The 17,492-nt window shown below is 39.8% G+C and overlaps 1 protein-coding gene and 1 pseudogene across 1 annotated transcript in view; both read right to left on the bottom strand.

Annotated features, from left to right (window-relative positions):
- Positions 1 to 17,492, bottom strand: part of LOC124595549 (juvenile hormone esterase-like) — a 124,907-nt gene that overhangs the window by 62,071 nt on the left and 45,344 nt on the right. The window contains exons 3-5 of the mRNA XM_047134329.1: positions 16,929 to 17,088; positions 16,460 to 16,645; positions 6,751 to 6,935 (exon numbers count right to left, since the gene is read on the bottom strand). Of these exons, the coding sequence (XP_046990285.1) occupies positions 6,751 to 6,935; positions 16,460 to 16,645; positions 16,929 to 17,088 (531 nt within the window). The remainder of the gene's footprint in view (positions 1 to 6,750; positions 6,936 to 16,459; positions 16,646 to 16,928; positions 17,089 to 17,492) is intronic.
- Positions 14,831 to 14,948, bottom strand: LOC124597594 (annotated as a pseudogene).

Below are 17,492 nucleotides of genomic sequence, written 5' to 3'. Positions count from 1 at the left end.
CAAAGGCCTAAAAGACCTACCCTCCTCCTCCTGATTCCTCCAGTGGAAACACTTATTTGCACCAACCCCTCCAACCAAAGCTAATTAATTCCAACACTGATCCTTGCCTCTCCCAGTTCATATCACCATTCTACTGTGACCCTCCCTCCTTCCCACCCAACCACCCTCTGGAAAACACTGTTGTTAACCTTACCACCAAAATCTCAATCCTATGTAAGTTTTACTGCTACCCAAAGGCCTCAACCGCAGCCCCACACCCAAGTTTAACCAAGGTGCACTCATCAAAGGCCTAAAAGACCTACCCTCCTCCTCCTGATTCCTCCAGTGGAAACACTTATTTGCACCAACCCCTCCAACCAAAGCTAATTAATTCCAACACTGATCCTTGCCTCTCCCAGTTCATATCACCATTCTACTGTGACCCTCCCTCCTTCCCACCCAACCACCCTCTGGCCACCTTCCAGGCATTCCTTACCACCAACTTGGTTTATTTTATTTAATCATTTGAGATACATATTCCACAGATCCAGTAATGCGTGATTACGCACGGATGTGGAACAAGTCAAAGCAGATACAATATAGATATCATACAATACAATACATACTGCTATATTACACATGGGAGGTGAATGATTCAAAACTGGTACAATACAATGATATAATCAAAATAATAAACAATACAATACAATACAAAAATACAATAGTGATAAAAAACAATACAGATAGCAATGACAAAGGAAATAATCTGAATTACTACTCAAATTATTTATCTCTGTTGAAGAATTCATCTAAAGAGTAGAAACATTTTTCCAGCAGGAATTCCTTTAGCTTTTTTTTAATAGCATTTTCTTTTCTTTTAGAAACTTTATATTACTTGGGAGTGCGTTAAAGATTTTTATACTTGTGTACTTTACCCCTTTTTGTACCAGAGAGAGATTTTTCCGTTCACAGTGCATATCACCTTTCCGTCTTGTGTTATAATGATGGTATGCCTCATTTGTTTCATATTCAGAGGAATTGAGAAGAGTGAAGGCCATGAGTGAGAGGAGATATTGTGAGGTAGTGATTAATATACCTAACTGCTTAAAAAGATTTTCACATGAGGTTCTTGGAGGGACACTACGTATAATTCGGACTACTTTTTTCTGGCTTACAAAAATTTTTTTTGAAAGTGGTGAGTTGCCCCAAAAGATTATTCCATAGCACATCACTGAATGAAAGTAGCCAAAATATGCAGACCTTGATACGTTGATGTCTCCAATTTTGGAGATTATTCTGATGGCAAATGTTGCTGAGCTAAGCTTTTTTAGTGTTTGCTGTATGTGGAATTCCCAGTTGATCCGGTTATCTATGTGAACGCCTAGGAACTTTGTGCACTTAACGCTCTGTAACTGTTGGCTCTCATGTGCAATGTTAATCTCTTCTGGGCTTATGTAACTGGATTGGAACTGCATGTAATTTGTTTTACTGAGGTTTATTGCTAGAGAATTTGCCGTGAACCAGTTCAGAGCATTTGCAAGTGCTTGGTTGGTATTTAATTCTACGTCAGAGGAGGTTTTGCTGGCTGTCACAATACTTGTGTCATCTGCAAATATTGTGATATTGGTAGCACTATTTGAGGACAGGGGTAGGTCATTAATATATATAATAAATAGGAGGGGACCAGGGACTGACCCTTGCAGAACTCCATGATGTACTGTTCCCCAGTCAGACTCTACCTCTCCTACTTGTAGATTGTTAACACCTAATACTATTTTTTGTTGTCTGTCTTCTAGATCTGATCTGAGCCAGTTACCCATTTGTCCACGGATTCCATATTGGGCTGCTTTTCCTAAAAGGTCTCACGATCCTTTCCCAGGTCTCATCCCAAGAACACAAACCTCTCAACAAAAGAAAAGACAGCCATTCACAGTCTCAAAACAGACCATTCCCTGTGATAAAAGTTCCCTCACCATCATGATGAATAGCAGTGACTACTTGACAGAAGGTTCTGCCAACTGCTAGACTCTTCCACATACAGGCTCTGCCATTGTAATCCTTACCCGGGAATCCAACATACCTTCCAGCACCTACTCAAATCTTTGGGCACATCTCAGAACCTCTTCCCTGAGTCCATCTCCGTCCTCACGCCAATGACACGCACATCCCACTTTTATATGCCCCCTGAAATCTACAAAAACGACAATCGTGGACACCATCTGAAAGGATTTCCACTCTTGTTGACCAATGCCTCCAATCAACTGTCTGAAGCCTAACCTCTCATGTCGAAGATACTAACCAGCTCCTTTACAGACTCTTGACCGTCTCCATCGCTTTACCACTTGGATCCCTACTTGTCACTACTGATGACACCTCAACGTCCTACACCAACATCCCTCACACCCATTGTCTTGCAGCTATCAGACACTACCTCTCCCATTGTCCTTCTGACACCAAACCCACTATCTCATTCATCATATACCTTACCAACTATATCCTCAATCACAATTACTTCTCCTTTAAGGGGAAGGTATGTAAACAAATCCATGGCACAGCCATGAGCACCCGCATGGCATCCTCTGCTACCAACCTATTTATGTATTTATGGGCCATCTAGAGGTAGCCTTCCTAGCCTACTAAAACCCCAAACCCCTTGTCTGTTTCAAGTTCACTGACGATACCTCCATGGTCTGGACTCAGGGCCAAGCCACCCACCCTACCCTCATTCCTCCACAACCTCAACACCATCTCTTCTATCTGCATCACCTGGTCCTTCTCAACCCAAAATGCCACCTTTCTGGATGTTTACTTCCAACTGTCTGATGGCTCCACCCGCGCCTCAGCCCATATTAAACCAGCTAACTGCCAACAGTGCCTGACTTTTGACAGCTGTCAGCCCTTCCACACCAGAACATTGCTTACATACCACCTGGTCACCTCTGGACAGCATATCAGCAGTGGTGAGAATTTCCTTGACCAGTATGGTGAAGATCTCACAAGGGCCTTCACAGACAGCCACTACCACCCCCCCTTCCCCCAGACCTAATCCACAAATTTCTCTTGCTATCTGTCCAATTTACCCACCCAGTACTTCCTACTCCTGTCCTATCATTGGTTTATTCTATCTCATCAGAGGCAGGGAAATCACCCTACAGCTTTTTTTTGTTGGTGTGACAACCAACATGCTATCTGTCAGAATGAATGACCGCTGCCAAACTGTGGCCAAGAACGAAGTTGACCACCAAGTGGCTCAACATGCTAGAGGTCAATGGTTGCTTCACAACTTGTGCCATCTGAATCATTCTGTCCACCACCAGCTTTTCTGTACTACATAGATGTCAGTTATCCTTGCAACACATTCTCTGCTTGTATAATCCTCCTGGCCTTAATCTGTGCTAACCCACTGTCCATACAGCCTCTGCTCAACAGTTTCCCCTTCCTGAATCATGTCACCTCCTCCAAATCCACATCTCCGTGTCACCCTCATTGTGCACCACACCTCACTGGCTCAAGTCCAGTGTATCACATTCCTAGCCTGTACACCTGCCACCCCTCAACCTGCTTTCCTAGCCATCACAACTGCTGCCTCCCTTTGAGCCACTAGCTGCCGCCCAGCCCTAATCCCTCTTCCAGACACCCTCCACTCCATCCCTTTACCTACCCCACCTAACAAAAACATCTCTCTATCCTAGTCCACTTGTCAGACTGCAATCCGGGCTCTGTGTCTAGCATATACAATGCAGAAGCAAGCAAGGTTTCACTCTCTTTTGTGTGTTCCTGTTGATAGCTCAATGATTCTGCTATTTCATGAGTGGTCTCCTTTATTCCTAAATTATTTACATTCTGCCAGAACTTTCCTTGATATGTTCATCTCTCTCCTTATTATATACAATTTTATGTAAAATATGTTCTCATAGGTGTCGTAGCTGCAGTACAAAGAAGCAGAGTAGAGCAGAGTAGAACAAAGAAACGTATTTTACATTACAAAGAAAATTTTAATGCTGCTAAAAAGTAAAAGCATGTTGTTAGTGTTTCCTCTGACCCTGTCAATGTCTTTCTTAAAGTAGCTCATAAAATATTTATGGGAAATTGAAGTACTGTGATGAAGCTATTAAACATAGGACGTTACTATGGAATGGTCATTTAGAATGAATGAATGTTAATAGGTGTGAATGAAGCTGTGGAGTCTAGGAATCTTCAGGAGGGGAATTGGGAAGACTTTAAACTACGAATGTTGAGAAGCAAGAAAGAAAATTAGTATGTTAAGCATATTAGTTCACATGGTTCAACTAAGAAAAAAACAGCTTTGAGTAGTGAAAGGATCAACTAATTCTATGGTAGTGGCAGTGACCTGCATTGCAATTATCCTGAACAAAAGTCATTTTATTAGCTGCTTGAAGTGCTAGTGCTATGAAAAAATAAGGAAAACGTAAAATTATCTTGACAGGGAAACATAATATTTTCTTTGTGTCACATCATAATTAAGTTTATAATAGCTCTGAACAAACTCTATGTTTAAACTTACTTAGTGCCTAGATATATAACAAAATTGCATCGAATCATCATATTGATAGGCTGACAAATAGTTCAATTTGGAGCAAGATTAGCAACGCCAAGATTGTAGTAATGACAATAAACAGGAAAAAAACAGACTCAAACTTATATTTGGAATAGGTGAAATTAATCAGCTTCTAATTTCCAGTACCTCAGAAGCACAACTTCAAAGACTGGAAATACTGATCAGAACGCAGAAATCACTAGCTTTTACAATCAAGTCAGAAACCTGCTTCAGGATAGCAAAATACCACAAAAAGGCAAAAACAACCACATAACACACATACTTTGTGAAACAACCGTATACCACTCATACTTTGTGCCAATTCTCACTTATGGTTTAGAGACATGTACCCTATTGGCAAAAGACTGGAGTGGAATTGAAGTGACAGAGATGAGATTCATAAAAACTATGAACCAGACTGCTAGAAAGGACAAGATCAAAAAAGGAAGTGAACAAGAATATAGCCGGCATTGAAGCCCCTATTACTAGTGCAATATAGATATGCAGACTGCAGTGGTATGGGTAAATTATGAGAATGGGTGAGAAAAGACCAACCAGAAAATATTTTGAAATAAGTGTCCAAGGCAAAAAAGACCTAGAGGAAGGTCCAGAAAATGCTGGATAGATGCAATGTAATTAGGGGTGGAGGAGAGAAGATTCCAGAGGAAGACGTCCAGGAACAGAAAATCTGTGAAGACATAAAGGGATGGCAAGCACTTGCACACCCCTTCTGGGAGACTGGAGCTGGGAAATGATGATGATGATGGTGGGTTTTACAAACAGAAGTCTCTCTCTTAAATGAACTGACATACAGACAAAATTCTTGCATGTCTGCCATACTTTCGCTCCACAGTGGCTTCTACATCTACATCTACATCTACATCCATACTCTGCAAGCCACCTGACGGTGTGTGGTGGAGGGTACTTTGAGTGCCTCTATCGGTTAAGATAATGTTCTGTTGCAGTGTAATAAAAATTAATAAAGTACTTTATTCTGTGTAGCTCTCTCATAAGAGTATCAGGTTAGGTCAATAACGAAAGACTTAAAGGGGCCTCATCAAGCACAAGATTTATCTACAACCTGGCTGGGAATTGAACCTGGGCCCATTGCATGGTAGGCAAACATGTTACCATTGAGCTAAGCAGGCAGACAATATTTTAAAATGTTTTCAATAGACACAAGGCAGGAAATTGGAAATGTCTAAAAACTTGAATTAAATTAAAGGTACATTTTATTATTAGCTCCCTGTATATAATCTGAATTGTGGGAAATCCCAGGTACTGCATGGATTAATGTCCAAAGCAATGTGAGCCTCCATTCTTGCAATATGAAAACAGCTATTTATCTTTCAAAGCTGTCAGATTACTACTCATCAGTGTGATGTATACAATAGATGTCAAATATTAAATGAACATAATAATACAAAAAGCAGTTTTTTTAACATTTTGCTTTCGAAGCCTCATTATTGCAAATGTTACATTTTCCATTGAACAGTCTTCTGTGGTCATTTAAGGACTATCTGGTTTTGGAACCTTGCACGAAGAGTCACAGCCTCTTTGTCTATATCAGTGCTAACTTAATCATAGCTTCCATCATTATAATGTGCTGTAAATTTGTGTAACTGAAAATCAATTCTTAACTGTGCAATATTTTGTATTGTGACCAAAATATAACTCATAATGAGATTTTCACTCTACAACAGTGTGTGCGCTGTTATGAAACTTCGTGGCAGATTAAAACGGTGTGCTGGACCGAGACTCGAACTCGGGACCTTCGCCTTTTGCGGGCAAGTGCTCTACCATCTGAGCTACCCAAGCATGACTCATGCTCCATCCTCACAGCTTTACTTCTGCCAGTGGCTAAGCCATGTCTCTGCAATGTCCTTTCTTCCTGGAGTGCTAGTTCTGCAAGATTCACAGAAGAGCTTCGGTGAAGTTTGGAAGGTAGGAGATGAGGTACTGACAGAAGTAAAGCTGTGAGGATGGGGCGTGAGTCGTCCTTGGGTAGCTCAGATGGTACAGCAGTTGCACATGAAATGAAAAGGTCCTGAGTTTGAGTCTCAGTCTGGCACACAGTTTTAATCTGCCAGGACGTTTTATAACTCATAATGTTTTAGAATGCTTTCTTAGTCTACAGAAAACTAAGTAATTGTTTTTATGACTTTCAACACCACAAAGGTGCACAAAAAATTTGCAGATCACATGATACTTACATAAAATCCAGTAATGGAATCAGCAATTTCCTGAGCATCTTTCTCTTTTAAGCGGTTGTATATTTCCTTTGATGAATTGTCAGGGCAGTTCAATAGCTGTGCTTGCTTCTTTGCTTGTCCTAATGGATCATGAAGTACAACTGACTGGACGCCACCACTCATTGCAATTGCCCGATGAAACAATCCTAGGGAAAATTATAATAGCAAGTAGTCAGTAAAGATACATTACATATGTTGACATAGGTACACAAAAGTATTCATAGAGTTGTTCAGTAATATGAGAGTTGAGGATGGCCAATGCAGAACAAGGCTGCTGTTTTATTTTAAGTGGTTTCTCATCATATACATTTAAGCTGCTGCTGGTGATGATTTATTATATTCAAGTATAGAGGTAAGGAAGATGATTCTGTGTTTTATATTACTCATTATACACTAGCAATAGACTTTTTTATTTCAACTGTCATTACTTATCAATATTTTAAATAGCTAAATGACAGCCAAAAATAGAACTGATTTGAGTGTGTCCAACATTAACAGAATAGGGGAGGAAAACTTCAAATTCTAGGTTGAGGTTATCTTTCTCCTGTTGTTGCTTTTTTAAATGTAATTTATAATATACTATTGTAGGTACATTTCTCTTACACTCTTGACAATTTAATTTTATATTGTATGTGTGACTCCTCATCCAATTTCTAGTTTCCAAAAATTCTTTCTTAGACGATGAAGATCATGCTATTATTTTGATTGATCTTCTTTTCCCAGGATCTATACACTTGTTTTGTTAGTGGCATCTGGCTCAAGCCAGTGTTAATGTGTGAGTGTTTATTGAGACAATGTGCATACCTGTGTCCTGGGACACATCACTTTTGTATGATGGCATCATAAGCACCAGCAGAGTACAGGGGAGGAGCAAGAGACGACACTTTCCCACATCTACCACCCCCCCCCCCCCCCCCCCCCCTTCCCAGAATCTAAAGTACAGAGTTTTTATTCGTTACAAAATTCTCATACACTTATAGAAGTGATTTCCTGTGATTATTGTTAGCCAACTTTAGCACCTATGGAATTTAGTTTTTTGTGGTATGACACACCTCAATACTGACCAACTCATTCATATCAAAGATGCCAGTTTTGGAGTTCTGCTGCCCCCCTTCCGAACAGGAAAAGATTCTTTGGAAACCTGTGGATGGCATCTCTTTTAATTGATATTCCATGACTATCAAGTGTTAATACAATGAAGGATATAAGTGTACAGTTCACCAGAAGACGTAATACCAATTCATCCATGCTGTTATTCAGGTGTGGAAGACACAAATGAGGAACTCCTCCACCTACAAATCATAAAAAGTAATTGCAGTGCAATAATTTAAAATGTATACTGAATAATAGTCATGTCTTAAGTGTATCAATAACAATGACAGCTGATGTGATGATAACATTTATGAGTCATAGTAACACATCAACAAAGAATAATTCTGGATAAAAACAAAGCCTAATTTGCTGTTGAAATCATTGAACAATGACGTGGATTGCTTTATATAACCATAGAGTTAGTGTAATAAATTGTATTAGAAATCAGTCAGTGTCTTCAATTTGTTTTCGCAATTACAATCTGATTCAAGAACAAACAAGACATTTGAATTCATTTACCAACCATTGAAATGATGATCTCCATTAATTAGTAACTACAACACAAATGATGCTAAGGAATATAGAAGAGGAGTCTTTTTGTTATTTTTGCCATTAATAGACTACATTTGCAAACTGAAAATTCACAAAGAAGCTTGCGCATTAGAATACTGTACCTTCTTCCTGCTTTTAATCACCATGATGATTTGGACCTGAGGTATTGCTGTTCTCTAAGAATGAACTACAACTAAAGATTATGTGAATATTTTATGTGATTAAACATTTCCTCCCTGCCCCCCCCCCCCTCCACTACTCCACACACACACACACACACACACACACACACACACACACACACACACACACACACACAGAGCCGGCCGTGGTGGTCTTGCGGTTCAGGCGCTCAGTCCGGAACCGCGCGACTGCTACGGTCGCAGGTTCGAATCCTGCCTCGTGCATGGATGTGTGTGATGTCCTTAGGTTAGTTAGGTTTAAGTAGTTCTAAGTTCTAGGGGACTGATGACCAGAGATGTTAAGTCCCATAGTGCTCAGAGCCATTTGAACCATTTTGAACACACACACAGATGTTAAGTCCCATAGTGCTCAGAGCCATTTGAACCATTTTGAACACACACACACACACACACACACACACACACACACACAGAGAGAGAGAGAGAGAGAGAGAGAGAGAGAGAGAGAGAAAGAGAGACCATCTCTCAGTGCTGTCTGGAGCTCATCTCCACTATTGTGGTGAGTAGTAATCTATCCGAATACATATTATTGTTATTCCATCCCAGATTTTCCATTGTTTGCTTTTACCATATTAGTCAGTTTGTTTAGATGTTCTGATCAGTTTAACAATTTGGGATGTATTTTTCTGAAAACTATGTCATTATTTTCCTTGCAGACTGTTTGATCCAATTTCCTGTGGTGTTGATGATTCAATAAAATATCAAACAATTATTCTTATATAATAACAATGTCTACATTAAAATGTTGAAAGCACCATTAACTCAGACTTTTTTTGCAGATAAGAGGGCCATCCAGGAACAAAGGAATGTTTTGCCATACTGATATTTTCTTCAATGATAATTTTGGCTCATACTTTGTATACTTTTCCACATTGTTCCCTTTCACATTAAGGCACTTGTTGTACCTTGGCACCAATTTGTGAATACTCTCTTCATTCCATGTGGCCACCTGACTGCTCAACCAGGTCATGACAGCATCCTTCAGGTCTTCATCATTTGAAGAGTGTTTACCAGCAACGTGCTCCTTCAGTTTTGGAAACAGGAAAAGGTCTGATGGTAGGTCCGGGCTTTAGGAAGGATGCTCAAAAATGTCCCACCTGAATTTCTCATGTAGTGAGGCTTGTAGCTGCCAGGCAGTATGCAGACTTATAGTGTCACGCAATTGAACAATTCCATGGGAGAACTTGCCCTTTCAGTCATTCTAGGTAGCCTGCTGAAGATGTTCAAGGACAGCACAGTGTACATCACTACCTATGGTCACATTGCAGGGATTGAAATGGACAAGTAGGACCCCTTCGCTGTCCCAGTGTACAGAAGTCAGGAGTTTTGAGTTGTTGCAGTTTGTTTGAACTTGCACAGTGATTAAAGATGAAGCCACTCTGTAGGCTGTTGCTTCAGTGTGATAATGTTGTGAGAAAGCCATGGCTCATTTCTTGTAACAATTTGATCAATGACTGTATCGGCATCTCCTTCATAATGCTTCAAGAACGCTAATGTAGCACCCATTGTTGCAGCTCTCTGGTCATCCTTGAACATGCGCAGCACCTACTGTGCATGGCTTTTGTGGTATGCTAAATGCTGAGTGACAATTTTGTGCACAACTGAATGAGATACTTCATGATATGTTCATACACGTCACTAATGGTGACTCATCGATTCTCTTGAATTACACGACCTACCTTTTATTTCAGCACCTCTGCTGTGATGGAGAGCTGCCCTGCTCTCTCTTTGTCATGAATAACTGTTCTCCCTTTCTTAAACATTATCCACCATTTCCAGACATTGGCTGCTTTTATTGAACCTTCACCATAAATGGTAATAAGTCTGATGCAAATGTCACAGGACCCAACATTTTCTGCTAGCAGAAGATGAATAACACCTTGCACCTTGCAGTTGGCAGGTATTGTGGTTGGTACAGTCATGATCACAGCAATCTCTGCACTTACCACATGTGGCAACTATCTGCATCACACTGAACTAATGAGTGGCTGCCACAAGACAGGTGCACAGACTGTATGCACAAACATTCTTTACTTTCTGTATGGCCCTCACAGATTATAATATGCTTTGTTAGCAAATGAATGTAACACATGCTGACTAGAAGAAAAGTAAGTGGTAGTGTCACATGAGGTATGTGAGTCACTCTTCAACTATCTTATATTCCTAATTCATATTGTAGGCTTAAGTTTTAACACAGCATAAACACATTCAATAAAGCTCACAATTTGCAGCATTGTCCCCAGAACTGATTGTCGCACTTTGGTTCTGAGTCGAGTGGAAGGACTGAACCAGAGACTTTGAAGGTTCTGTGACAAGCTAGGCTGCAACTGCCTGGACTTGCACCACATGCTTGAGAGCTGTAGGGTCCCCCTAGATAGATCAAGTGTGCACCACACATCAGACATTGCTGTACTGGTAGCTGACATTAGGTGACTCTCTATCCAATACAGATAACGACAGCTGTAGGAAACCCAGAAGTTTCACTGAAGATCAAAAGAAATGCTTTCCACAGCAACCAAATGCCAGAGTTAGAAGCACTCATGAAAGCAGAGAAGTTCACATAACAGTAGGTACAGAAAGCTGATCAAAACCTGAAATTGTTAGCAGTGAGAATTTTGAGGAAATTTTAAGTGTATATCAAAAGCATAGGCAAATGGGAAATGGGGCTGGCGTATTTGTCCCAATAGGCAAGAAACTCAAAACCACTAAGACAGAAATTGAAGCTGCATGTGAGATTGCATGGGCAAGACTTAGTATCAGGAGTGGGCGTCAAATGATACTGTATCCTTCTGTCGCCCACCAGACTCATCTCCTGATGTAGCTGAAAACTTCAGAGAAAACCTCAGTTCACTTGTACATAAGGTCCCCAGTCATTCTGTAATGATCAGAGGAGACTTTAATCATCCAACAATTAATTGGGAAACTTGCAGTTTTGCGAGTGGTGGGCATGATAAGAAATCCTGTGAAACTTTACTAAATGCCTTCTCTGAAAATTGCCTAGAATGGATAGTTAGGAACCCCACTTAAGATGGAAATATAATGGATCTAGTGGCAACAAATCGACCTGACCTCTTTGAGGATGTCCACATCAAAACTGTTATGACACAGTTGTGGCAACAATGATTATCAAAGTACAAAGAACAACTACAAGAAGCAGAAAGATGTATATGTTCAGTAAACTATACAAAAAACAGTAATGCTGTATCTCAATGAGTAACTTGAAACTTTTAGCAGAGGGCAGGAGCATGTAGAGGAACTCTGGATCAAGTTAAAAAAATTAGTTGACCATCCACTGAATAGATATGAACCCAGTAGAACAGTTCATAACGGGAGGGAACCTCCATGGTATAGAGTCACTGCAAAGAAAATTCTAAAGAAACAGAGATTACTGCATAATAAACAAAGCATAGAGCTATAGATAAAGAGATGGTGAATGCAACACACTTGGCTATCAAGGCAGCAGTGCAGGATGCCTTCAGTGACTACCATAGCAGAATATTGTCAGGTGACCTTTCACAGAACACAAAGAAATTCAGTGTATGTAAAGGCTGTTAGTGGCACCAAAGTTAGTGTCCAGTATCTATCAAATGAGACAGGAACTGAAATTAATGGCAGCAAAGCAAAATCTGAAATGCTTAACTCTGTTTTCAAATGTTCCTTTACAAAGGAAAACCCAGGAGAATTGCCCCAACTCAACCCTTGTAGCATTGAAAACACAAGTGAAATAAGTAGTAATGTCAGTGGTGTTGAGAAACAGCTGAAGTCATTAAAGTAGAACAATGCTCCAGGCCCCAATGGAATCCCTGTCAGATTCTATACCGAATTTGTGACTGAATTAACCCCCCCCCCCCTCCCCCTTTTAACTATAATCTATCATAAATCCCTCAAACAAAAAACCATTCCCAGTTCTTAGAGAAAGGCAGACCCACCTACAAGAAGGGTATTAGAAGTGATTGACAAAACTACCTTCCAATATCCTTGACATCAATTTGTTGTAGACTCTTAGAACATATTCCGATCTCAGACAGAATGAAGTACATTGAAGACAATGACCTCCTCAATGCCAACCAGCACGGATTTCAAAAACATCGACCACATGAAACTCATCTCGCACTTTTCTCACATGACATACTGCAAGCTTTGGATCAAGCCAGTCAGGTAGAGCAGTATTTCTTTACTTCTATAAAGCATTTGACTCAGCACCACACCTATGCTTATTTTCCAAAGTATGATCATGTGGAGTATCATACGAAATTTGTGACTGGAGTGAGGACTTTTTGCTAATGAGGACACAGCATTTTATCTTGGATGGAGTAAACTCAGGCTTTTTGCAAATGATGCAGTTATCTATAATGAAGTACAATCTGAAAGAAGCTGCATAAGTATTCAGTCAGATCTTGATAGGATTTCAGTGTGTTGCAGAGATTAGCGACTTGCTCCAAATGTTCAGAAATTTAAAATTTTGCATGTCAAAAATGAAAAATATATTATCCTATGACTATAATATCAATGAGTCATTATTTAAATTGGCCAACTCGTACAAACAGATGGGTATAACATTTTGTAGGGATATCAAATGGAATGATCACCTGGATTCAGTCATGGGTAAAGCAGGTGGTAGACTTTGGTTTATCGGTAGAACACTGGGGAAGCATAATCAAACTACGAAGAACATTGCTTACAAATCACTCATGCAACTGGTTCTAGAATATTGCTCAAGTGTATGGCACCCACACCATATAGGGCTAACAGGGTATATTGAACATATACAGAGAAGGGCAGCATGAATGGTCACAAGTTTGTTTAATCCATGGGAGAGGGTCACAGAGATACTGAAGGAACTGAACTTGAAGACTCTTGAAGATAGATGTAAACTGACCCGAAAAAGTCTATTAACCAAGTTTCACGAACCAGCATTAAATGATGACTCAAGGAACATACTACAACCCCATATCTATTGCTCACATAGAGGTCATGAGGATAAGTTTAGAATAATTACTGCAAGCACACAGGCATTTAAACAATCATTCTTCCCACACTCCATATGTGAATGGAACCTGAAAAAACCCTAATAACTGGTACAATGGTATGTGTCCTCTGCCTTGCACCTCACAGTGGTTTGCAGTGTAGAGATGTAGATGTAGATGTGTAGTAAGGCTGGTATCATCATTTCTTAATTCAAATTTATTTTCATTAGATTCATGTGGCATAATGTAGGCAAAAGAAGGAAAAAAATTGTTTTGACTAAAAAGCAAATTTAAAAGTCACATACACTGTTCAGTGCAGTCAGGGTGTGTACCATAAAGCCATCTGAAATTGCAGTTCATGAAAGATGTTTTTATGAAACATTTTGAAGCCCAATTTAATGCTTCATAGAGACATCAGTTCTCTTGATGTTATTTCTCTTCAAACCAAGCCCAAAGCACTACAAAACCAGCCCGTACCAGTCCTGTCATATGTCAGAATATGAGGGGCCCTGTGGAAAAGTGGCACATGCCACCCGTACAGTGATTTTGTTAATTTAGTACAGCAAGGCAGCCGTTGCCATCTAGTGGGAACTTCTAGCACTGTGGCATGTGCATGTTCCTTTAAAGAGAACATATTATATTTGCTGTTATTCAGGACTGACACGTTCACAGTGGAAAAGAGGCCCATGCCAATAGTATCTCTGTGTCTCATGAGTCAATTCATCTTGTTGGCTGACTTGGTTTTGGAAACCCAATTAGAAAGCGTTTCTCAATTGTTGTTCATATGTTTCCAAGATGGCGGCAATAGGTGTTGCTATCAATGTTACCCACGAAGAAAATGCAACAGTGCATGTAAAAAAAGAAGAATTCATTAAAAAAAATGAGCGGAAAGATAACGAAAAAAAGAGATTAAGAAACAATGGAAAGTAATATAAATCCCAAAAAAATAAGAGTGCGCCCAAGAAAGTGTTGCATAGTGACAGTGATCATTGCTGCAAAACTAAAACTAAACTCCATCCGAACAGGCCTTGGAAGGCCCAACGGTACCGACCAGCCACCGAATCAACCTCAGCCCACAGGTGTCACTGCATGCGGATATGGAGGGGCATGTGGTCAGCACACTGCTCTCCCGGCTGTATGTTAGTTTACGAGGCTGGAGCCATGACTTCCCAATCACGTAGCTCCTCAGTTTACCTCACAAGGGCTGAGTGCATCCCACTTGCCAACAGCAAACAGCACTCAGCAGACCGGATGGTCACCCATCCAAGTGCTAGCCCAGCCCGACAGTGCTTAACTTTGGTGATCTGACGGGAACCGGTGTTACCACTGCGGCAAGGCCATTGGCTTGCTGCAAAACTAGTTTCTGCAAATACGCTACATTGAATGAAGAACAGAAGGAGGCGATATTTATTGACTTTTATTTGTTTGCAGATTATAATAAGCAAAGTGCTTATTTATTTGGGTTAGTGCGGCCAATTGCCATTTCTGTTAAACAATTGAGGAGTGTCCGTAGCAATGAAGAATGTGACACTGAGAGTCATGAATCTACAACACATGTATATATACATACACCCAGGCAGGATAGAGGAGGCAAGCATTGATAACAAGAGAAAAAATTAGGTTAGAAATCACATCAAAATGTTTCCGAGGGACACATCACATTATAGTAGAACGCAGAATCTGAACCAGTCCTACATGACCTCTGTTCACTCAATTGCTGGAATGTATTGTTTGTACTATGAAGATATTAAAAATACAGATGAGTTCCTATTGAAACAACATGTGTATGAAACCATTTTCAACACAGAATATAATATTGGTTTTAAATTGCTGTTGAGTGATACTTGTTGAATTTGTGATTGTGCTAAGGCACGTAATAACACCAAATCCACGGACATCAAACTGCACCTTGAGATAGCTGAAGCTGCATATAGTGCTCTGAAAAGTCAAATCAGTATGGTAGTGATGCACTCATTTTGTGCATGGTCTTACAATGACATTGCCAACACCATATGTTTCGGTGGAAACAGTTTTTAAAAGAGAAAACTTTGGACATATAATTTCTGTATTCACCACTGTAGTGATGAGAAGGTGGTGATGTGTGTCTGGTCCGAGAATGTTGCATCTAGAGGAGCCGATGAAAAGCAGTGTTTTAATAGCTTTAGACATGGTGAAGGAAGAATGTCGTCAAAGGTCACACAGTCAGACTGAGAAACCTGTCCGAGTTAGTTTACAGAAGTGTCGTGGATGATTTACAAAGCCTGCAGACTCCCAGTTAGTTCCTAAATATCCAAATGGATGTCAAATTAAGGCAGCAAAGCTCAAGGACCTTCAAAGCTTACAGCAATTTGTGCCTCCAATATGTTCAAGTTTTTATCAGTCATTGTTATGTGGTTGTAGTGACGATACAATGGAACAGGAAAACATTGATGAGGAGTTGGACTATTGATGACATGCTATGTAATGTGCCTACATGTCAAGGATTTCATTTTCTGTATTTTAAATTGCAATAAAGTGGCCTAATATTTAATAGTATTTGCAAAACACCATCTAGTTACTGTAACAACAGTTGGTATCACAGCAGGAGTTCACATTACTATTCAAAACCATATTTCCTTAATTCCCATTTCCTGACACAACATACTCTGGTGGCATTTGCCCCTTTTCCACTGGGCCCCTCATATACTAGTTTCGGCATATGGTTGCCTTGAATTCACCATTTTTATCACTGTTGCTGTTATCTTTCTTTTTTTTCCGAATACAAATGAAGATCATCATCAGATTGGAATAGCATTTCTACTCATACTTCACTGCATAAATGTTTTAACTGTATAATATGTTAAACCTTTAATGTACCTTTTGACATGGTAGACAGCATATGCAGCAGAACACTGTATGACCCAGCACTGTAACCACAAATTGTAACATTTTCTGGGTCTCCACCAAATGCAGCAATGTTTTTCTGCACCCACCGTAGGACTTCTACCTGGTCCTTGAGGCCATAATTTCCAGGCATAATAGAATCTCCTGTACTTAAGAACCCTGCAAGGATGTTGCAAAAAAAAAACCAAAAATAATTTATTACATACCTCAATATAGGAGAAAGAATTTATGTAACAGCTCTAAACTATATAATATGCCTGAATTTCCACAAATTTCAGCAAAACTATCTTGACAAGTAATAGTTAAAATTATCACACCTGCCTGGCCACACATTGTATCTCCACAAAGCATTCACTGAATATAATATACAAATATCACATAACACCAATTTCACTCCAATTTCTTCTTGTATGTTTCTGTAAAGGCACTGGATAAAACATACCTAGAGCCCCCAATCTATAATTTGCTGTCAGCAGTACAATGTCCTCATCCATGAGATACTCTGGACCAAACAAATCACTGGTGGCTCTCATGCTGTAGAATGCACCAGGGTGAAAAAAGATGAGGACTGGTTTCTTTGGGCTGTCTCTTTTGTCTGGCAGCTGAAATGAACACATATAATTTTTGTATTATATTGGTATTCATCCTTGTTGTCTACAAAAGCAGCTTATGCATAAGACACCATACAAGTCAATTTACATGCATACAGGTGAAAATGATTCCAGTGCATAGGGGTGGAGGAAAAGGACTGGAGAGGTTTAGGGAAAGGAGTACAGTATCACCCAGAACCCCGGGTCAGGGGAGACTTAGCAGATGGGATGAGAGGGAAAGACTGATTCATATATTTTAATATTCTTAAGTGGAGTAAATCAGTAATGCTGCAAATATGACTTTCAAGATTTTCTAAGGGTTTTGATGTCAGTGTTTGTTTCTATGTTTTTGGGAAGTTTATTGTAAAGTTTAACTCTCATGAGGAACCAACTGTTTTGGCAGAGAGCTGTGTTGA

Source organism: Schistocerca americana, chromosome 2, assembly GCF_021461395.2.
Source record: "Schistocerca americana isolate TAMUIC-IGC-003095 chromosome 2, iqSchAmer2.1, whole genome shotgun sequence".
In the NCBI taxonomy this organism is placed as follows: domain Eukaryota; kingdom Metazoa; phylum Arthropoda; class Insecta; order Orthoptera; family Acrididae; genus Schistocerca; species Schistocerca americana.
Note: the sequence above shows the minus strand (reverse complement) of the source record. Positions and strands in the feature narration are given on the sequence as shown.